The 24,344-nt window shown below is 41.8% G+C and overlaps 1 protein-coding gene across 4 annotated transcripts; it reads right to left on the bottom strand.

Moving 5' to 3' along the window:
- Nucleotides 1-3,075: 3,075 nt before the first annotated feature.
- On the bottom strand, nucleotides 3,076-23,369 carry LOC111833118 (TBC1 domain family member 10B-like). Of its 4 annotated transcripts, none has more exons than XM_023791061.2 (10): nucleotides 22,992-23,369; nucleotides 21,102-22,144; nucleotides 20,265-20,364; nucleotides 18,900-19,007; nucleotides 17,164-17,270; nucleotides 14,518-14,632; nucleotides 14,356-14,421; nucleotides 6,400-6,589; nucleotides 5,972-6,126; nucleotides 3,076-5,889 (listed from the first exon to the last, which is right to left on the bottom strand). In XM_023791061.2, the coding sequence occupies exons 2-10, from the start codon at nucleotides 22,124-22,126 to the stop codon at nucleotides 5,137-5,139; spliced, it is 2,619 nt and encodes an 872-aa protein (XP_023646829.1). In that variant the 5' UTR covers nucleotides 22,127-22,144; nucleotides 22,992-23,369; the 3' UTR covers nucleotides 3,076-5,136. The 4 variants fall into 4 exon arrangements, with proteins under 4 accessions (XP_023646829.1, XP_023646830.1, XP_072568826.1 ...); XM_023791062.2 differs by having other exon boundaries at nucleotides 21,102-21,958; XM_072712725.1 differs by having other exon boundaries at nucleotides 22,968-22,992.
- Nucleotides 23,370-24,344: the final 975 nt, after the last annotated feature.

Here is a 24,344-nt window from a genome sequence, read left to right as displayed (position 1 = left end):
ATTCTCTGTTTGGTTTTTTTGGCTGTAACTAAGACCAGTGGGTTATGCATTAAGGGGTGGCTGAGTGAATGTATGATGCACATTCCTGTTGTTTGTGTAATGAACTGTCAATACCTGAATGCTACAGGGGGTATCCAGGGAACAGGCGAACATGCACACACAGGTACGCACACATGTACATATACAGTATGTTTGTATTCATATCTTTGTGGGGACCGTCCATTCATTTCTATGGGATAACCCTAATCCCAGCAATGACAACCTTAACCCCTACCTAGGCCTAACCTTAACATTTGGTCCCCACAGTGTAATATATACATAACACACACACACACACAAAGCAGTGGTGAAATTCAAACCCCCTACCCTGGATATACCAAACTACGGTGATCAGCAGTTTATGTCAGAGATGTGATGATCAGTACTTTGATATGTGAGTTTTCAAGATGATAGAAAGCAAGTAACAGAGTTCCAAAGAGGCCAAAGCATCTATGCTGAAACTGAAGGGTTCATCAGTCATCCAGCCATCCATTTTCTGAAACCACATGCCCTATTCAGGGTCCGGTGGGGGGAGGGGGGGGATCTGGAGCCTATCCCAGAGACTATGGGCACAAGACAGGGAACAACCCAGGATGGGGTGCCAACCCATCGCAGGGCACACTCACACACCATTCACTCACACATGCACAGCTATGGGCAATTTAGTAACTTCAATCAGCCTCAGCATGTTTTTGGACTGGGGGGGGACCAGAGCACCCAGAGGAAACTCCACGACCACATGGGGAGAGCAAGCAAACTCCACACATATGTAATCCAGGCGGAGACTCAGAACCATGTTATGACTGTACCGCCCGGGCTCCAGTCATAAAAACTGCAAATCAATCTGATATGAGAAGACGAACAGTTTCAAAAGTCATGTCCAAAGAGGAATAGTGTTCACTAATCAAAGCTCACTGACAGGATAGTTTCTAAATAAAGGCGGATCAATAAATGGCAGGACGAAGTCATATTCCTCCCCAGTCACCAGGTCTAAAAAGTATTGAACCTTTATTGGAAGTCCAGGAGCAAAATTTCCCATATCCGTCATCCCACAAGAATTGGAGTTTCTCAACAGTCATACTCATCCCTTACACCACATACACTCACAATCACCAACACAGGCATCCAACACTTCACCTCTCACACAGGTGTGTGGGGGAGGAGAGTGGGCAGGCCTTCCTACACCCCTGCTCCCTGCCCGCGATGGTGGGGGGGCACTCGGGTAGTCGTCCGGCTGGCGGTGCCCTGGGGTTGCGGCTGGCGCTGGGGGGTGGCATCCGTTTCCCCGCATGGCGGAGGGCGGTCCAGAGTGGATGGGCTTATGTCTTTTTGTCTCTGTGTATGTGTCTGTGTATGTTGTGTGAGTGGGTGTATGGTCTATGTGTATGGCTGAGAGGTGTGTCTGCGAGGTGTCTGTGTGGGCAGTGTGGGCCTGGGTCCGAGGATAGCTCATGTAGTCATGAGTCAAACTGTAGATTTAGAAATTCACACGCACCCAACACACGCATACGTGTTCAAACACCTCCCCCAAACAGATGAACACACATGCAAATACACCTCCACGCTCCCTTCCAAGCACATGCTGCAATTTTGTATGTCTGTATATCTGTTTTATTTTCTTTATTTCTGGTTGTATTTATCCTTTTTTGGTTGTATTTCAAATGCGTTTTTTTTTTCTTTTCTTGCCTTATGTGCTTTTTACGTTACTCCTGTCTTTCTTAGCCTCTCTGTCCCACTGTTGTCCTTTGTTCGTTTTTTTCTCTCTCTCTCTGTCTCTCTTTCCTTCCTTCTCTTTAATCTCTCTCCCTACCCCTTTTCTTCACTCATTTTCCTAATCTATCACTCCCTTCCGGGCAGCACGGCAACTGGAATATTTCACATGTATTAAATAAAATACAATAAATATACGAATAAAAAGAAATTGCCAACATGAAGGGTCTATACAGAGTTTATAGAGCCCCTCATGGTAAAGCAAATATGTCTGACACAGCAGTGCATTCAGACCATTATTCTGCTTGCGAAAGCTGCCGGACAGGACACATTAAAAAAAAAAAAGAAGAATTGGAGATATTTCTTTTTGGACGGACCAAAATTCCAGTAAAATAGTTCAAGAATAGAATGACAGCATTCAGAAGGACTGAAGCTGTTCTAAAGGAAAATGGTGGCCAAACATCTTCTTCAGACCTTGATATTAATGTGCTGTTAGGTGTTTCTGTTTTCTCTATGCCTGTATCATAAAGAACATCTAAAGGCTGCTAACATTTCAAAGCACATAGAAAACAATGGTGTTCAAATGTGTGTTAGTTCTGGGGTGGGTCAGATGATCAGTCCATTCATCCATGTCACCTTTACAGTATTAATTATATAAACTAGCTTCTTTTTTGTTTCCTGGCCTGCAGACCTAATGGCTGGTCCCATGTTCCACTGTAGCCCTTTCCCAGACCGGACTGGGCTAAAACCACTGCTTCACACAACTTTGAACCAATTCCTGTACCAAAATAAGGCCCATTCCATCCCTATGGTTCTGCTTTCCATCCTGGTCAAAGTAAATCTTATGCACCCATTTCATTGCTGTTTTGGTGCAGCCATGTTTATATAAAAGACACAGATTAAATAGAGCTAAGAGCCAGTAGAATTAAAACCAACAAACACAAGCCATGAATGTCGAGCTGCTGCCTGAAAATAGATGTAAAACCAGATTTAGTCTGAAATATAAGAAGGACATTTCCAGGTTAAGAGTCAACATCAGTTACATCATCACTGTCCACACACAGTACCAATAATCCTGACTGTAATTTCCAAAGCACATTTTATTAATAACATGGTTACTAACACACCTTAGAATCCTTGTAAATCAGGCTCAAAGATAAAGAAACATGACTAAAAATATGTGATGTCAAAAAATTAAGTTATGATGGTTTGCCATAAATAGAAATATTATGAACACTAAATGGCTATGGGCCATATATGCACTGAAAGATATTTCTTTATTAAACTAACCTTGAGACAGTAAATATACCAGAAGTCACACAGAAACACTTTCACACATATTGTAGTTATTTAATGAAGTATTTGATTTATAGACAGCACAAGTATTCATCAGTGTGCAAACTAGCTGAAAGATGGAGTCTATCTATCATGGTCTGACCTTGGAGTTGTGGATTTTATAGACACACTAGAATAAGACTGTAATATACAATATGTAATGCCTTAATGCTGAGTCATGAGTCAAACTGTAGATTAAACTGAAGTAACACTGTTGATAAATGACTTTGCCTCCCAATAAATAAGCAAACTCTCAATACTTTAGTTTTCTTACTCTCCTCTTCAATAAATTAAAGTATATTTATACAAAAACACAGAACAGCCATAAGTAAAGCTCTCATCTCGTGACAGTCATAGTCTTCAATCAAAAAATAAATAAAAATGATCAGTACATGGAGCAACGCAATAAAGACTTATGTGGCAATACCAAAGCCTCTCCACACTTGAGATTTAGAAAAAAATGTCAAATATAAAGCATAATGGCTTTAAAGACACTTCTCTCCTAAATTTACTCGCGTCTAGACACACCAGGATGGCGCCCACACACTCAGATGGATCTGTGTTGATTAATCAAGAACTGAGACCTGTTGTTGGCAGCTTCATTCCAAAGTCAACGACCAGCCTGACCACTACGCTAAGGGTCGAGGTACACATGGCAGCATCATTTGTCAGCACAAGCTTGAGCAGCAGCTACCATTGGCTTCTGATCTGACAGTGTACATCTGGTCCCAGGGTGAAAGAAAAAGTGTGGACAGCTCTTTGTACTGGCATAAAAGGACAGTGATGTCGACTGTTTTCTCAAAAAGGCCACTGTGGCACAGCTGTCCAAAAAAATAGAACTTGTTTTGCAAGCTGGTGCTGACGTCTGCTTTTCGGCAGGTCTGATTAACAGTGTAGTAAAGCTTAATGACTGCTAAAACTTCAGCTTATTCCAGTTAAGTAGGTCAGTTAGCTAAAACACTACCCAGGTGCATATTATTACATCATTTACATTTTATATTAGTTTTCTACATTAATATATTTCAGTCATAAGCTGCTAGCTTTAAATGAAATGTTTTCTTCAAAGCCTAGACCTCTCCCATGCTAATCTGCTTTCAATTTTTCATATTTCTCTAGTAAATTCACTCAGCTCAAATTGTAGTCTGATTACCTCTTGCATGTTAATGTATATATGCTTCACTCTTGTCGGGGTAAACAGCTGATGATCTGGTGGTTAAGTATACTGAAAGCATGCCAGTGCTTAAACTGGTCTCATCAGGTTTGTCCACAATTGGCACACACTGCTACATCTCTGGCTACCACTCCGTATCTTCCATACCACGTACACATTTCAATTCACAGGATACTGTTCAATATGGACTTCTTTGTTGAAGTTTTTTTCTGTGCCAGCTGCAAAGTAGCAGCTTCCCATTCATCTTTAACTGTAAACATACTATTGCAAAACATTTCAACAGCAGAATTCAGGTTAATCAAAACCAGACTGTGACTTATTAAATTAAGCAAAGTAATAAATATGAATGGCTGCAGCTGCAGGATTTCCCTTGAAGACCTCGGTACGTCTTAGTGTTTCACAGATACAGTACAACAAAACTATGTTAAATACACAGATCACATGAGTATAGAAGACAAGGAAGGATACAGACACTGACAGTGTTAACACTTTGGAAGAACACCAATATACCAATATACTTGACACATCTCCCAGAACACCTAATATCATGTCAGGCTTAGTGCTCAGCTGCTACTGTACAATACTTTTTTTCTCACGATGACTCATTTAACCACAGGTAGACACAGTCAGAGGTTATTGCCTCAGATTACGTGAAACGGATGAAACGGAAGTTCTACTCCCACATGCATCTCTTGCTCAACATTGAGCCAGTGTTATGTAACATTTCCCATTCATATAATAAATAACGCTCAGCAACACCTGTGTAAACTTCAGTCCTTTGGGACTGCAGGAGAATCATACAATACTAACATTTAGTAGTAGGAGATTAATTTGATGAAGATTAATCTAGGAAAGTTTAGGTCTTTAGCAGAGTGTAGTTTTTAGGTTCCACTTTTATCCTTTTTCTTCTCCTTCTCTGCCTTCTCTTTCTCCTTCTTCTGCTTGCCCTTCTTCTCCTTCTCCTTCTGCTCCCGGGATCTCTGCTTCTCCTCCTCTTTATCCTTCTTCTTCTCTTCTTTGTTCTTCTTCTTCTTCCCCCCATCATCTTCTCCTGCAGAGTCTCTTTCCCCAGCCACAATAAACAGAGGAGAGGCACTGCTGGCAGTGAGAGATGAACCGGGAGGACTGATGGGTTCCTGGACACTCTGAGGTGCGGGGGCCAGGGTGTGGGATGGAAGAGAGGTGCAAGCCTCACTCTGCAGTGAAGCACCACAGGTGGAGGCCTCAGTGGAGTTAGCCAGACGATTCTCAGCAGAGTGAGGCCTCAAGCTGGCCACCTGGGGAGAATTTTGGCCTGGAAAACGCAGCCTGGGCCCAGAAGCCGTTTCCACAGAGACAGAACCCATCAGCAGCTGAGCCTTGCTAGAGGCTTTTGACCTGCGGAAGCTCGGGAGAGACAGGAGACTGGAAGAGGCCCGGAGAGGGCCAGGAGAGGGCGCTGAGCCGCCCAGGAAAGAGAAGCTGCCCCTGTGGTGCAGGGCAGTAGAGCGCCGCTTGTGCTCGAATATGGCGCGTGCCCCATGCAGCCGCCGGCTAGGGTTGTGAGAAAGCTCGCCCCGGGACTTCCTCCAGTTGGACACCTGGATGCTGCACTCCTGCTCGATCAAGGCCTCTGTCACTGGCAGGGAGATGACCTGGAGGTGAAGCACAGGGATGGGTGAGGACTGAAGCAGACGTCCACCCTGAGGGAGCCTCCATGCCGGCAAACAGCCTCACCTCCTGCACAAGCAGGTCATCCCTTATGGTCTCCGGGGAGATGTTCCTGAGCCGCTCCATGGTCTCGTACATGCCCTGCACCTCCCGCAGCTTGTCCACTGACCCCAACATCTGCTTCAGCAGCACTAGGCCCACCCGGAACATTATCTTCACCCCTGAGATTTAATGAGGAAGGAAGACATCCAGACTTTGAACCTATTGATCCCCCTGGTCTTTAATGAACTCCAGTAACCTCATGTTCTACAAGCCAATTACACAGAGGAAGGTTCAAACCTCAAGCTCAGAATCTGTACCATTATGTGGCAACACTCTAGTGTGTCTAGTATTTAATGCAGATTTATTTGTTGTCACAAATCACCAGAAAAAAGGAGGCTGGGAAATGGGAGTGGGAGAGGGAGGGAGTTTAATAATGAGAGAAGTGCTGGAACCTTCACAGAAGAACATGTCCCAGACACGCAGCACACAGGCCCAGGGCAGGCTGCGAGAGAAGATGCACATGAACCACTCAGTTATGTACAGGATGGGGTCGATCTTGAATTTCTTCAGGTGGCGATATGCCATGGGGCAGACTCGCCGTAGAAGGGAGAAGAAGATATCCCCATCCAGCTGGATCGCTTCCTTGGGGGGTTACATATAAAATATGGAGGTTTCAGTTTGTGCAGGACAGAAAGGAAGTACAGACGCTTCTCTACTTATGAACTTTCAACTTACGAACTTTCAGACATATGAACCAAGAGGACTGTAAGTCCATACTGTGTGCATTGGGCTCCCGTTTCCTGTCCGCAACATAATTATTTTTTTCTGTGCGCCAGTTCTGCCTAGTACGACTTCTGGCCACTACTCCCGCCGCGCAGCAGCATAGCATGCGTACTCCCCAGCATCCTAGTTCTTTGTACTTACATATACCCTTAAAATGATATTGAGTAACAACTTACGAACATTTCAAGTCACGAACAGCCGTTCAGAACATATCTCGTTTGTAAGTAGAGGAGCGTCTGTACTCACATTCTCAAGCTAATAATAATGTGCATACTCAAGGAGCACATCAAAGTGGAAAAGGTTGCTACAAATTTTATGTTTACTTTACTTTTTGAGGGGTTATACGGGATGTTTAAATAACGGCTTCTGCTCCTGAGCTGCAGTCAGCATTTTCAATTTAAAAATGTCACTAAGAAATGACCCATAACTTTAAAAACTCCCCTCCTGATTAAACCATGAAATGCAGCACTACTACACAATACAAAGCAGCCTGAACTAACTATTATTATAACTCAGGCTAATCCGTGTCAGGGAGGACACTTTGAGCTAGAATAGGATTGGTAAACTACCATTTCAATTAAAAGGGCCAGAATTTCATTTAAGCACTGAGTTCTTGCTGTTTGCTGACTGGTCAGTCTCCTATAATTACGCATGTATCACTAATATTAATATGAAACAGCTGGATGAATCTTACAATCAAAGAAATAAACCAGTAAAAGGACAAGAAGAACTGAACTATTTAGCCAAGCACGAGACCCTTTCAGTTTTAAACTTTTTTGTAAAACCTGAAGTAGCTCAAAGTGTCCTCCCTGACATGCATTGCCTGGACATTCTATATAACAACAGTTTTTTACAATGGCTAACAAGCATTTCTCTACAATGAAGTCACTTTTTCAAGTCTTCACACAGTCTGCATCACCAAAATGCAGCTTGGTCCAACAGTTAATCTTCATCCTTCCCTCAAAATAAACAGAGGCAAACATTCTCACCTGAAAAACACACTGTCACACATAACACATTGACCTAAAAACACTAACAACAAGAAGCAGTAGAAGACTTTTAGGTATGTATATACCTTAATGCTGAGTCACGTATGTATGCATGTTTGATTTTTCACATAAACTAAAATCTCTGCTGCTGGAAATAACAGCATTGTATTCCCCGGACAGTCCTGTCATTTGATCCACTCAAGTAATCTGTACTCGTCCCACACACATCAACTTGAACAATTTCTAGAAGTACTGAATAAACAACCTGGAATGTTGTTAATTATGTTTTTACTTGAATGCTCTTTGTTGTGATGTGTAGGTCTGAAAGTATACTGATTTATTGCACATTCCACTTCTCTGAGAATTATCAAAATCCTTCCTTACCAGTTAGGTAGTTACCTGTATTCCTTTGTGTATGTTTTAATGTCCATGTTTGAAAATGTCATTAATGATATTTGTGATTTTTAAATGTTTAAATATTTATATTCTATTTATTTTTGCACTATGCCCCTAATTTTCTGTGACATAACAATAAGAACTGTCACAGATACACTAATGATCCACACCAAGGTCTGGGGGCACCAATGGACATTTTTTTTCATGTGTATGGCGTACAATGGACATCGTGAAATATACGGTACAGGTGCAAACTCTAATCCTCAGTTTACCAAAAGACAACTATATTACATATTTCATTAGCACAATTAAAAACAAAACAAAAAATGTTATTTACAGTTTATGCACAGGATTAGCTACAATCAACAAGTATTTTAAACTCGTGGCTCTTTCACTTGAGTTTACCAATTCCTTGTTCACAAAACAACAAGGAAAACTAGAGAGCAAGTGACTTTTTCTTAACTGATGGCTGAACTTATGTGTTGAATGTTTTAATGTGGTTTAATGTGGTTTTCAGACATACTCATACACACAGACACAAACACACATACACAGTTGAGAGTGTACAGTAAAGCCATTTATCTTTGTGTGATAAATTTCACTGAATAAAATTACCGCAGTCTAAAGAAAATATGACTACAACCCTACCTTACACACTCTCCCCACCTGTGGCACAATTAGATTCTACCACAACAGATTGCTGACCTGCTACCAGACTGCTATATATATTTAATTTGCAAATGGGAATGACAGCGACCAAAAATAAATATTAACTTTATTATACAATATTCAGAAAATCAAATACAGTTTTAAAATCACTGACCTGTACCATATTCCTGGGAAGTTTGCAAAAAGATCCAAGGGATAATTTGGGATGGCAGGTGGCTCCGTTTTCACTCTCGGCTGCCCTTCTCTCTTGCAGTTCCAGTTTTGCTACCCTCTGTCGTTGCAGGTACAGTTTTGGATCTGATCAAGTGTATATTATTAGGTGTAGATTTTCATCGATATTATGCTTTTGTGAAGTGGTAATAAGACCCATCAAGGATCAAATAGAGTAGGTACAGTCATAATAACAAAAAGATTGATCCTGTTCACAAGGATAAGCCTCTGATCCTCTCATCCCTCTTTTTGTTGTCACTAAGTACAGTTACTTAAATTTTGGTGCAACTTGTCTCCAAAGATCTTCACCTATTCAATGTTCCTATAAAGTTTGGTGAAGATCGGCCAAATAATTCTTGAATTATTATTCTGAAAAGATAAAGCTTCCAAGCCACTCATCTCTTTGATATCACTATGCGGTGCTGCCAATGAGCCAAAACATTATGACCACACCCATGTGAAGTGAATAATGTTGACCATCTAGTAAAAAAGGTGCATGAAGTTCTGGGATATATTAGACAGTAAGCTAACATTTGGTACTTGCAGCTAACATACTGAATGCATAAGTCAAATCATTATGGGCAGATGACTAGGTCAGATCATCTCCAAATCATCAAGGCTTGTGGAATTTTTTACAGTCATCCATGGTTGAGTATCTACTGAGAGTGGTCCAAGGTTGGAAAAACCACCAACTGCCGACAGGGTGTTCAGCATCCAGGACTCGCCAATGTGGGATGTGAATGAACGCTATCCTGTCTAGTACAAATTAAAAAAAGAGCTACTATGGCACAAACCGCAGAGTACTTTGATAATGATCAAGGGGCTGGGTAGCAGAAGGCCAATAAGAGTGCCCATACTGATCCCTGTCCACTGTCAAAGCATCTACAATGGACAAACGAGTGTCAAAACTGGACCTTGGAGCAATGGAAGGCGGCTGCCTAGTGTAATGAAATTTTCTGTTGCATCATGCAGACAGCCAGGTTCATGGGATGCGTTCAGATCCACAACAGGACTCTGTACATACATACACACACACACTATACGCTATATGGATACATATACATATATGACAGTTTTAGTCGACCCTCTCTACTGGATTTGGCCACAATTTCTCATCCACATTACATCTAATGTGTCCTCGAGGGACACATTTGTCAAAGTATATTTTAGCTTGTGTTACTCAACCCTGGAAGTCCCTAGGTATCTGATATTCATTAGTCCAACAAGGACATTTGGGAATGTAAGTGGTGGTTGTAGACCTTCCTCAGGTTTTGGTTTAGGAAGGGGAAATATGGTGGCAGGAAAAGCTAAGTCATCCTGGAATGTGCTGCAAACCATTCTGTGGTGAAATGCCACATTATTCAATACAACAGCAAGGACTGACACAATTCTTCTCACTCGCCCTTTCTCCTCTGCTGGTACATCTAGATCATCTAAGAACTGTGCTGTAGGGTCCAGTGGCTGGCGCATGCAACCAAACCATTACTGAATAACGCTGTGCACACATAGTGATGTTGGCCCCTCTCCAGCCTGCAACATCAGCTGCTGCTTTTTCTTTCACTGTCCTTCTACTTACTTACTACTATCTCCATTTCCAAAACAGTTGGGAAGCTGTGTAAAATTTTAATAAAAACAAAATGTAATGATTTGCAAATCGTAGAAACTGATATTTCATTGAGAATAGAATAAAGGCAACATATCAAATGCCGAAACTGAGAAATTTTATTGTTTTATGACAAATATATGCTCAATTTGAAATTGCTGCCAGCAACAAGTTTCAAGTAAGTTGGGACAGGGGCAGCAAAACACTGGAAAAGTTGTGTAATGCTGAAACAAAACACCAGGTTAAATAGCTCTATTAGGTTAATTGGCAATGGGTCAATAAGATGATTGAAAAAGAGCCTCCCAGAGACACAAAGTCTCCATGCAGTGAAGATGAGGAAAGGTTCGCCACTCCGTGAAATACTGCATGGGCAAATAGTGCAACCATTTAAGAATAATGGGCCTCATTCACTAATATTTTCTTAAGAATTCTCTTAAATTTGTTCCTGCGAAACTTGTTAACAACCTACGTCAGATTCATGACGTGTTCTTAAGTAGCAGAATTGTTCATACCTCTGTTCTTAAGAATGGTGAATCCCACGTCTTCGTAACTGATAGCGCGTGGCAGTTTGTCCTAATTAGCATAGGGAAATGCCCTGCAATTTCCCATTAAAGGGCATGAGACTGCAGGGTCATGTGCAAGGACTGGCAAAGAGGCGTGCAGATTGTGAGCCGCTTGGCACTAGGAGGACAAAAAACTTCAGTAATGCTTAAGTAGAAGTATTAATACAGTAAAATCCCATTATAGTGGACTCGCTTATAACGTTATATCATCTATAACGGACGAGGTCCGCTGGTCCCGGCCGTGCGCCTTTAAGAACATGCAGAAAAAGTATCGGATATAGCGGACTTGCATTTAACAGAATTCCGCTTATAATGGACAAATAATTTAGTCCCCAGGGCCACTTTTAGCTGTAGTTTAGTTCGGCTATAACGGACATGCAGCTCCGCCGACAAGTCGCGTGACGTGCCGGTGATATACAGTGCAGATACGTACGTAGTCGGGATTATTAATAGTCACGCATCTGCTGAGGTAAAGTTGGATTACTACATGTACCATATAATAATTTAATGGGGTGTGGCATGAGTAAATGGTGTCCTGTAGTTGTGTTCTGGGCATACAGCAACTCTGCATATAACGGACTGTTTTGCCAGGTCCCTTGAAGTCCGTTATAACTGGATCTTACTGTACAGGAGGTAAATGCAAATAGACATGTTATTTAGTAGCGTAACCAGTTATAAATATATAGCCCCAAAGAAAGCTGATACATGGAAAGATGTCACCTTCTCTGTGAACGTTGTGTGCCAAATAAATCTAAATGATCTTCAAACATGCGTTCCCTTCTCAGAGCACGATTGGCAAGCTTCAAGAAGTAACAGAAATGCCATTTTGATAGCAAGGCCAACGCGCAGAAACAGACCTATTTATAATCCACATGATCGCTGTTACTACCGTGAAAATAATTTTTACACTTTAAAATTATGTTTTATATTTTACTTTTATAAATTATTCAAGAACTTTCATTTTATGAACTGTAGAATGAACAAAACTGCTATAACCGATTATTTTGAACATACTATCATTACTCAAATGTGCGTACGAATGGTCTTGAGTGTGCATAGATTCTGTTCTAAGCTAAGAAAAAATTCAGATAAGAAAACATTGGTGAATGTCAGAATCTTCGTAAAAAAGTGCGTACGAGGGGTTTAAGAACAAATTTGTTCGTAAGAATGGTTGGTGAATGAGGCCCAATGTTCCTCACGTAATACTGCAACGGATTTGGGAACATAATATCATTAAAAGATCTAAATCCAAAAGAATCCAAAGAAATCTCTGTATGCAAGGGATGAGGCTGAAAACCAGTATTGGATAGCAATAATCTTAGAATCCTCACTGCATTAAAAACAGACATGATTCTGTAGTGGAAATCATTGCATAGGCTCAGGAACACTTCCGAAAACCACTGTCTGTGAACACAGTTCGTCACTGCATCAATAAATGCAGGATGAAACTCTACCATGCAAAGAAGAAACCATATCTAAACGCCATCAACTTCTCTGGGCCCAAGCTCATTTAAGATGGACTGAGGCAAAAAGAAAAACTGTCCTGTGGTCTGCTGAACGAAATATCAAATTATCTTTGGAAATCATGGATGCCACATCCTCCAAGCTAAAAAGGAGAGGGACCATCCAGCTTGTTATCAGAAGACAGTTCAAAAGCCAGCATCTGTGATTGCATGGGGTGCATTAGTGCCCATGGCTTGGGTAGCTTGCACATCTGGGAAGGCACCATTGATGGTTTTTAACAATATATACAGGTTTTGGAGCAACATATGCTCTCATCCAGACATCATAATTTTCAGAGAATTCCTTGTATATTTCAGCAAGACAATGCCAAACTGCATTCTGCACATATTACACCAGCATGGCTTCGTAGTAGAAGAATCCGGGTCCTAGACTGGCCTGTCTGCAGTCCAGACCGGTCACCCATTGAAAACATTTGGCACATCATGAAATGAAAAATATGACATAGGATGTCCTGAACCGTTGAGCAGTTGAAATCCTGCATCAGGTAAAAATGGGACAACATTTCACTTTCAAAACTCCAGCAACTAGTCTCCTCAGATCCCAGACGTTTACAGTGTGTAAGACAGTGGTAAACATGTCCCGGTCCCAACTTTTTTGAAACACGCTGCTGGCATCAAATTTAAACTGAGCATATATTTGTCATAAAGCAATAACATTTCTTAGTTTCAGCATTTGATATATTGTCTTTGTTCCATTTTCAATGAAATGCGAGTTTATATGATTTGTAAATTATGTTTTATTTACATTTTACACAGCATCAAGTTTTTTGGAAACTGGGTTGTAGAAGTATATCTTGCTTGATCCATGTTTACAAAGGAAATCATTCCAAAGATTCTCCCTGTTTCATGGAGGGTAATGAGAAAACTAAACACTTGGGTGGGTATTCAGCTGAAATGGGAATTTATTGTGTTCATTCTAATTTTTCTTTCATTTTTCTGTATAATTTTTCTTTAGAAATCAACACCATAGAAATGTAGCAAATTATAAATAATTCAGTTTGGAATGTATTTTTAATAGTTCTGAAAACTGTAGGTAAGCATGCACAAAATGTTTTGCTGGTGCTGGCATTTGAGTGAGAAAAGAATTCATGGATTTTGTGACATGTGTCCATCGAATGTATTTTGTGTCACAGCCATGAAAAATGGTCCAAAGTTCCATCCACACAGACTGTTGTTGTACTCACTTTGTGAAGTTTTTATTAAGTGACTTCAGTACTGAGAAATGCTTGTACAAACACCTACCACCCCCAACCACATCCTTATCAGCAACACACTAATTTTGATCATTAGCGACTGGTTACATTTATTTATCTACATTTATTCATTTAGCAGATGCTTTTATCCAAAGTGACATTCAACTGAGACAGTAGGGTTAGACAGTCCCTAGTGCAATTTGGTGTTAAAGGCCTTGCTCAGGGGGTCAAAAGTGAAATCACTCTGCCAACTGTGAGATTTGAACCAGTAACCTTCTGATCACAGGCAGAGTCCTAACCCACAGAGTCACATACCGCCCTCAGGAAAACGGCAGTGTTTGTTACAGTCGAGCAATGCATATGTTCCTGCAGGGACTCCCACTAATCTTGTCTGTCCTATAAGGTTCCATGCACACTGACATGGATTCATGTGAACTGCCCTCAACCGGGGTAAAGACAGGAGTAGAGAGAGTGCTCACCAGGCCTGCACTGTAGTATCCTGGCAGGTAGGTCTCACAGATCTGCACCAGACACCAGAAGGCTTGCTGCAAACACATGCACAAACACCAAAAATACCTATCAGCATCTCTCACACAGATGCCCCTCGACGCTCCCCCCCCCCCGCCCCCGAGTCTACTCACCTCAGCAGGCATGTGCATGAGCAGCACTGCAGCCACGGGAGCCTGAGCCTGGCAGTAGCCCTCCTCAGGCCTGTATACAGTGTAGGCCTTCAGGATGCGGTACAGGTCCAGCTGGCTACCATGAACACGGGAGACATGTGACTGGTCAATGGAAGCAGGCCAGAGGAAAGGTCAAGGACAAAAATGGCTGAGTAGACATGTACATTTACTTTATTTAATAATAATAATAATTTACACTTTATTAATCCCCGTGGGGAAATTCTTTTTTACGCCTCCCTCAACTTGCTCTTTGTAGAGCAAGCTGTCCGCGAAAGGCAGCCACCTGTAGCGGCGCCCAGGGAGCTGGAGGTTGAGGGTCTTGCTCAAGGACCCGCAGACGTGCTGAGGCTGGGCTTGAACCGGAGACCTTGTGATTACAGGCACACGGCTTAGCCCACTGAGCCACACGCTGCCCCTTAAAATTTTAATTTACAAACCTTAGTCCAAAGCGACATACAAGTGAGAGAAAATAGCACAATACAAACATCTGGCTGACAAGAAGACAACTAGGGTTAAGTGTGGCTGGGCCAGTGGTACTTTTTTTGTCATGCCCCCCTTTGGAAGCAGTTGGCGTTTCATCGCCCTCCCACATACCCACCCTACCCGTACAAATTTTTGGATCAGTATATATACATGTGTGTGTGTCCATGTTTTCTTTCATGCTTATTTCGCTGTCTGAAAGAAAAAGAAAAAAGAACTAGTGCTGGGGAAATAAACGTGTTAATTTTTGTGATTGATTTGGACATCTTGACGCGTTAAAAAAAATTGACGTGATTGACGCATTATCCTTTCGTTATTTCCTGTGACGTACCAAGAATTTACTCACGTCCAATTTTGCTATTAAGCATTTGCTTACGCTAGTTATAGAGCAAAGGAAACTTTTAGGTGGAAAGTTCTACTTTAAAACGTTACCAGATGGCACTTTAGAAAAAACAAAAGTAGTATTTGCAAAGCTGAATTTAGTTATCATTGTAGTAATTCATCACTGGCCTATCATCTGAGAGCAAAACACCCAAGTGAAGTTTTCGAGACATCAGGCACTCGCCAGTCCACTTTGTTTGAGTGTGCTACTCGAAGTGGACCTTTGGTGAAGGAAACTAATGATAAACTAACAGAGGCTTTAGCTAAATGGATAGCTAGAAACTGTCGCCCCGTTAACACAGTAGAAGATGAGGGACTTAAAGAAATTATTTGAGTTGCATCAGGAGATTCATCAGTAGAACTATTACAGTAAAATCCCGTTATAGTGGACTCGCTTATAACGGAATATCGTCCATAACAGACGAGGTCCGCTGGTCCAGGCCGTGCACCTTTAAGAACAAGCAGAAAAAGCACTGGATATAGCGGACTCGCATATAACGGAATTTCGCTTATAATGGACAAACAATTTGGTCCCCAGGGCTGCTTTTAGCTGTAGTTTTGTTTGGCTATAGACAGTAGAATCTATAACAGTAGAATCTATTGTCATTTGCATTAACTGTGAGCAAAACTACAGAACATAAAAGTAAAATGGTGACTGTTCAGAATTACAATAGCTGATCTGATGAGAGAGGAGTAGTTTTAAGTTTCAACTGCTATGTTTATGGAAACTAATTTAATTGTGTGTTTTGATGGATAATACAATGGCATCTCTTCTCAGTGAAGTCTGTTTATCTAGTTATAACTCAGCTTGATACTTGTTTGCAACAAGTGTAAGTAAAGAATTTTAGTTTTTTCACAGGTTCATTCATTAAAATGTAAAATATGACGCTCCTGGGTTTACGTTACAGAATATTTATATATTATTCAATTGCTATTATGTAAGTTTACATTTGTAAATGTTAAGAATTTTGTGCGAATAATCACAATTAAATACAGAAAACCCTGTGATTACTTAGTTACATTATTTTAGTCGACGCACAGCCCTAAAAAAAACCCCATAGCCAATTTGGAAAAAACTGGAGCATCCCTTAATGTCTTGCTCTGTCTTGCTCCACTTTCGCAGGGTTCCCAAATCTCACACATCTGGCGTGACATGCATGCAAGAAATCCTATGGCAAATCTATATTATTCTATAATTAACCTATACTGTACTTAGCTATATCAAAAAACGTTTGGGTAGTTTGCAAACCCTACAATCTATTTACAAGACAAAACTATTACATACATTTAATGTATTGAAAATCACACCCAGCCAGCTGATCTTGAAGTAAATCATTTCTGCTTGCATGCGGATTTGGCTGCTCAGTTATTTTGATGCTAGGCTACAGTTTAAGTTGAAATTAAAAAACGGTGCAGATTGTTTTCATTTTTGGAGCGAGCAGTGAGCGATTTCATTGGAGCAGGGTAAAAACTGACTGGAGCGGTCTGCAGCAACTGAGAGCGGGGGGAGCGGGGGGAGCATACCGCTCCATGAATGATGAGTGGAAATTCTCATTGCTCTGCTCTATTCACATACTCTAGTTCTGCTATACATTTCAGCACACTCAACCTGGGATTTATTGTGATTCGCTCCCTCCCTGCAGTGGACTCACCACACACATCGAGAATCATTGGGCTACGCTGAACTTGTAATGAATGCCCAGTTACAAGTGTAAACAGTACTGTAGCAAGAGTAGAGCATATTACCCATGTCCACCACGGGCAGCGAACATCTCGTGGAAGGGAAACTGTCGGTGGAGGTCCTTTTCTATGATGTCCAGCCATTTGGGGTCTCCTTGCTCCCTCTCCAGTGCCTAACACATAGATGATGAAATGAGGATAAAAACCTTTTGCAGGACATTTAACAGTTTTAACTTTATCAGTAACAGTGTACAGGGAAAGAAAAGGGAAAATTCAACAACTGATTCAAATTCATTTTAATGTGCATTGCAAACACTTAAAAGAAAGGACAGAAAAAGTAGTTCGGCTTGTATAAATATCCATCAACAGTCGGGGCAAAAAATATACTCTAGTAATTTTTCCCCCCACATCTTTTAGAACAAATTGATACTGAAAAAAATGTTTTACTTCATAGTTCTAGTGACTTAAAAATAAACATTTCTATTCGGAAATTTCCTAAAGGCCTGCACAAAATTGAAGACCTTAGCAAGGATAACTGCCCTATTCCTTTCATGCAGCCATCTGTGGGCTGGATGCAGCTTTCGCTTCATATTCTTCCTGATTGCTGTCTCCAAACAGTTCCTTCTGCTACACGCTTTCTGTGGGCCATAGTATGGCTGGCCAATATGAATGGCAAATGTGGATGGCAAACTTGGCAGATCTAAGGGCCAAAGTGGGGACCAATAAATCAACCTCTGCCACTTAATTCAGACCCACAAAAAACAGCTTCAATTCCTCACTGTCACAAACTGGCACATTATTGTGATATAAAGGACAATGCAAAATCATCAGTCAAAGACTAGAATAGAGCACAGTCATCAGTCACAGACACAAAACAGAGTAAAGTCCTTATTCATAGACGAGAGAGCAAAATCATCAGTCACAGACACATGACAAAGTAAAGTCATCAGTCACAGGTAGAGGACCATGTGATGTCATCAGTCACAGACAGGGGGAGTAAAGTCATCAGTCACAGACATAGTTACAGAGTAAAATCATCACAGAATCAAGTGAACTATCTCAAATGGTTTATTTATGCATGGAGGTTTCAAACAAAAAAAAAGATATTCAATAGGGTACATTTACTGAATTTTATATGAACAATTCCAATCTGCTCAGTAATGTTGCTGATGAAGGAAAATTGACGGTTGCTTAGATTATGTAGTCAAAACTCAAGATATTGTTTTCATTGTCTTCATCAAAAGCATAGGCCGAGCACAATGCGCATTTCATGGATGACAGCTGTTTTGCAACAAAGAAAGCTTTTGCGGGGAACGGGTGGGCATATAAACCCAGTGTGAAACATCTGAGCAACAGCAGGCTAAACTAATTTAATAGCCATCATTGCCATTGTAATGTTAAAACTCCACCCCATCCATCCTTTCATGCATCCACCCATCTTTTAAGTGCTGGCACTCACAGGCAGCACAGGGCACAGTGTGATGGAAAAAACACCAGTAAGTTGTTTTTACAGCATTTCAACAACAGCTTCTGTTTTCCCTCTATATTGTTTGACTCATTAAACTAATGGCTACATATTCTCTATAAAATCAACAATGTATCGTGTTCTGTTTAACATCCGAGCAGGACAAAGAAACCCACAAACCACAAGCATAACAGCAGACAGAAAAGTAAATATCTTTTTGTTGCCAGAAGTAGGTAAAAGTGATACTGACACTCTGAAGCTGCAGGTCAGAACTTCAGTACACCTTAGGGTTCACCGATTGAAACTTATTAATGAAGTGACTTAATGAAAACTGTACCTCAAACTTGCCAGGATTGGAGTTCAGGAGCTCCTGACTGTTGGAGAGCAGCTGCCAGGCTTTGGCTCTGAGGGATGAGGGGATGCCTTTTCTGCAGCGCATCTTAAGCTGGGATCAACACACACAACATTGTTACAAACTCAGACAGAGCTCAGCTGCAATTGCACACCCTGCATGATCAATACAGTCAAACACTCAGATAAAAAACATGACCATGATTACACACTGAGACAAAAAACACGACCGCAGTTACACACTCTGACAACACCCATCATCATACACTCAGATAATAAACACAACCGCAGCTACACAAACACAACTCACAACTGCAGTTACACACTCTGACAACACCTAACCACAATTACACACCCCATATGCTCAACACAGTCACACACTCAGACAATAAGACATGACCACAGTTACACAAACACAACTCACAACTGCAGTTACACACTCTGACAACACCTAACCACAATTACACACCCCATATGCTCAACACAGTCACACACTCAGACAATAAGACATGACCACAGTTACACAAACACAACTCACAACTGCAGTTACACACTCTGACAACACCTAACCACAATTACACACCCCATATGCTCAACACAGTCACACACTCAGACAATAAGACATGACCACAGTTACACAAACACAACTCACAACTGCAGTTACACACTCTGACAACACCTAACCACAATTACACACCCCATATGCTCAACACAGTCACACACTCAGACAATAAGACATGACCACAGTTACACAAACACAACTCACAACTGCAGTTACACACTCTGACAACACCTAACCACAATTACACACCCCATATGCTCAACACAGTCACACACTCAGACAATAAGACATGACCACAGTTACACAAACACAACTCACAACTGCAGTTACACACTCTGACAACACCTAACCACAATTACACACCCCATATGCTCAACACAGTCACACACTCAGACAATAAGACATGACCACAGTTACACAAACACAACTCACAACTGCAGTTACACACTCTGACAACACCTAACCACAATTACACACCCCATATGCTCAACACAGTCACACACTCAGACAATAAGACATGACCACAGTTACACTGTGGAATTTCCCACCGGGATCAACAAAATCCATCTTAATCTTACACACTCCGGCAACTTATACACTTAGGCAACATATTGCATGGTTCCACACTCCAACAACACCTGACCCTTTCACACACCGAAGCAACACACACAAAGACATCTAAACAATAATACATAGTATATAAGTGTCCAAATGTACTATGTATCCACAGAACCTCATTTAAGCAGAGAAAGCATGCAAGGCCAGGGCAGGACCACAGCACACCAGTACCTTCTGGAAACGCTGAGACACCCACTTGTCCCAGTTGCTGAACATTTCAAGCCACTTCATCTCCCTCTGCCTTGCCACATCCACCCGCACCTCATGGCCACTATCATGGAAGGGGAAGAGGAACAGAGAAAACACTGGAATGTAAAAGGGCCAATTGCATGAAACCAGATCCTTGGTGTAGAAAAGGCAAAAAAAAATTGCACTAAGGATGGTATGTGTAATTCACTTGCCAATTTTCATCAAAATCAAAAATGGTGATGCAATATGGAAATATGGTGAATTAAAATTTATCAACGCCAAGGAGTGGAAAAACACCCAGATTTTACAGGATGTTTTTAACATTCTACATCAAACATACAGTTCATACAGAATAATGTTTAAATACCCCTTTACTGTTACATTCAGTGCTAACACACTCATTTGTCAGACAGAATAACACCTTAAATAACTGTCAGGTGTACTGAAACCATACTGTGAGTTAGCCAGGCAGGAGCATGTAAGCTGTATTTTTGATCAAAAAACAATTTAGTAACTGTGAAAAGAGTAACTCTTTGAATCATTTAGTAAGGAATAAAATATATTACATTTCCACTTTTGCTAGTGGTTGAGCAGTGTACTTGTATTCAGTGGTAGCTGTACTAAAATCACATCTGTGATTTTTTTCCATCTTTATCTCCCATACTCAGTTGCTCAGGGGCCCCGAGAGAAAATCAGCCTGCCCATGATGGAATTTGAACCAGGGACCTTCCGACTACAAGCACACCAACCTAACCTAGTGAGCCACCACCACCACTAACTGAATGCCTAAGTAAAAGCAGACAGAGGCCTGGAGATCACCTGCTCTCGGTGTACTGAGTCCCCCCGAGGAAGCCATACTTGTCCGCACGCCTGTACACCAGCCCATTCACTTCAGAGTCGGAGCCCACGGAGCTGCCGTCCTCGCCCAGACCTGAAAGGGACTCCAGGGTCCCTGACATCAGACTGGCCGACTCCAGGTAGCTCAAGGTGTCCGATGTCGCCTCTGGCTGGGAGCTTGGCAACATTAGGCTGGGAGGAGGCTCCTGGACAATGGGGATTGGATGACGCACCCCTCTGGGGGAGCTTGAGGATCCCTCGTTTTTAGGAGATGCAGTTACAGGGACAGGGTCTTGTTTTCGGGGCTCAGCTGATGGCTGTTCTCGTGATTCTGCTGTCGGTGACAAACTTCCTGTTATTGTTATTGAGAGAATCGTTGACCTATAATTGGTTGCTGAGGCTGCACGTTTGCGGGTGCCATCTGAGGTAGCCTGTGTGACAAATGGCAAACCCGTACACTTGAGGTGCCCACTAGGCAGCTCAGGCTTGATGTTATGATTTGGGATCCAGTGTTCTCCAGTAGCGGAGCCATCATCTGGCCTAGGATTAATATTGGAGGGTTGGCATTTCTCCAGGACCACAGCTTGATCCTCTGGACCATCGTTACTCTGGACCCCGACTGGTCGCAGCAGGCCGGATGACACCCCTTCTGCCATACCTTGGCTTTCTTGGGACAGTAGCAATGCTGCACTTTCCGCCGCCATGGCATCTCCATATTTAGTGTCAGGTGAGGGGGCAGCAGTACTGGGCTTATCTGTTGTCTCCATAGACGTACCGATATGTGCGGAGAGAGGTCTCTGTCCATCAGGTGGGTCTGTGGGAACTGCCCATTCTCCTGTCTGAATTAGAGGGGAGTCCGGCTCAGCATACGTGTCATACAGTGCAGAAGCAGGGATCTGTGAGTGATTTGAGGAATCTGCCAGGCTAATGGGATGGGGAGGTGGGGAGGGTGCGTGAGGGTTATTCTGTCCTGGAGGTGAGGGGGTAAAGGTAGTGATTTCAGCCATGGCTGCTCCTTACAGTGCCTGGGGAAAGATATCCCATTAAAAATAGGGCTTAATATTAAGTCACAATTTATAAATATTTAAAACTATTGAGGAGTCACATACAGAGAAAGTGAACTCATTCTCCCCTTATATTAATTTGTTTTTTCCGTCTCATTTATCAGTATATCAGTGCATAACGTAAAACGTCAATATACATACTGGAGCTAGATTATAGTCACAACCCAGGCTTTATGTCAAACTATGCACACGTCCGAGAAATATATAGCTGTCCGAGGAACGTATAGCTGTGTCATGCAAATGCTGTAACCCACGCACATTTACCGCTATGTCTATGGTGAACAGGACATCACAAACATCAACAAATAAAACTCCCCGTCAGAGAACAGCACACGTTGTCAAATAATGTTTTAGCAGAATGCCATACAAATATTCTCTCAACTCTAGGTGACCCAGGTAAAAATATTAGGCAATATATTACCTATATACAGTAGTAGTGTTATATTCTCTATTAGCTCTACGCTCGCGCGCTGACCATCTGGCTAGCAAGTTAGCTGTTAGCAATTAATTACTGATAATTAACCGCATTGTGTTTGTTGGATTTAGCTTATATAACTGTAACTGCTAAACACACAGTAACCACCTAGTCAAGTGTTGTTTTATTTTATTATTTAGCGGTATGCTTAATCATAATGAACAACTTCTGGTCAAATTCTCAGTTTGCAATTCCGCCTGTTACGACCCAGTCAAGCGTTCAGCCGTAACAGGACGGTGTCGTATTATCTCCGAAAGAGAGCATTCATCCCACTTAGCAAGGTAACTTTAGTAAGAAGACGGCACTAACCAGACTCTTGCGGCGAACACTTACCCTTCGCTAGGCCCCGGCTGCAAAGCAACGCCATAAGGATCAGCCAATCAGATCGGAAAACAATGTGCTCGTCCAGCCAATCACAAAGATGTGCGATGAGGAAGGAGAGGGCTCACGCCCTGCGCAACGCCTCTGTGTACGATTCCATACAGACTTAGCATAATTAGCCAGCTGGCTAAATAATTTGCTAACAAGCCGTCTATCTTTCCCCAGCGCTTATGTTTTTCAGCGGATCGAAATGGTATTTACGCATTTTGCGATACTGCTCTTCTTCCCTGAATTGTCTGTGTCTTCTCTCCCACCATTTTGACTTACTCCCCTTTTGATCTGCCGGCAGGACACAGATCTCCTATCTCTGTTTCCTACATGTGCTCTGACAGCTACGTGCGCGCTCCCGCTCCTACGCATGTTTCATTTGACGCTTGACATTTTCTGTGGGTGGGGGCTGGGCGCGCTACCACTTACAGCGGTCAGTTTATATGCGGACACTTTTTCCTCAGTACAGGTCTCTAATCCTTCCGTTTCCAAAAACAGATAAAAGTCAATATGACAAATAAAGAAATGTAACTATCCTCAAATAATGCTGAAGGAGTGTCTAGGTTTCTAATTAATCCTAATTTGTCCCTTTATGTTTTACTTAGAGAAATATTAGTGATTTGTTCGCATATAATAAGCATCCTCAAAAAATTAGGTTCTGTTGAACTAATTTACACTTTTAAGGTAAAATTATCTTAGAATTGTCCAGATTCGATTTATTTTACAGCATGCATTATTTTCGGAAAGGTGGTTCACGAATTGTTGTAAAGTGGGGCCTCCATTGATCGTTGTTTTCCAGCACATCCCACAGATGATTTAGCTCTGGGGAATTTGGAGGTCAAGTCAACACGTTATATTCTTCTTCATGTTCCTCAAACCATTTCTGATGAGTTTTGAATTTTAGCAGGGCACATTATCCTACTGAAAGAGACCACTGCCTTTGGGGAATACCGTTGTCATGAAGGGGTCGGCTGTTTTTCTCCTACCTGGAAATCATCACATAATGTATACGAGTCGAAAGCCAAATGAAATTGGTAAATGAGTCCCTCTACAGCAGGGCCGGATTTAGCCATGATGGGGGTGCATGTAGAATATTGGGGGGGGGGGGGGGGGCGAGTGTGGGTGAGCTTCTCTAATCATCTATGCAAAGAAAACTATACTAACTATGCTGTCGTCATATCAGTCCCCCTATCCATATCTCTATCTTCTCATTTGATCCATTTGATTTGCCTTACAGGTTTTATGTTTGATGCTCTACCCTCTGCATTTACCCAGGCTTGGGACCGGCACAAATAGGACACTGGATTGCAAAAAAAC

Source organism: Paramormyrops kingsleyae, chromosome 5, assembly GCF_048594095.1.
Source record: "Paramormyrops kingsleyae isolate MSU_618 chromosome 5, PKINGS_0.4, whole genome shotgun sequence".
NCBI classification, from domain to species: domain Eukaryota; kingdom Metazoa; phylum Chordata; class Actinopteri; order Osteoglossiformes; family Mormyridae; genus Paramormyrops; species Paramormyrops kingsleyae.
This window is presented reverse-complemented; position numbering and strand designations above follow the sequence as displayed.

Bases quoted from the DNA above. Each gene is read 5' to 3' on its own strand.
- LOC111833118 (XM_023791061.2), bottom strand. From the start codon at position 22,126: ATGGCTGAAATCACTACCTTTACCCCCTCACCTCCAGGACAGAATAAC. The intron at 14,633-17,163 runs GTAATATGCTCT...TGTTCATGGTAG, and splicing joins GCTGCCCGTGGTGGACATGG to CCAGCTGGACCTGTACCGCA. The intron at 14,422-14,517 runs GTGAGTAGACTC...ATGTGTTTGCAG, and splicing joins TCATGCACATGCCTGCTGAG to CAAGCCTTCTGGTGTCTGGT.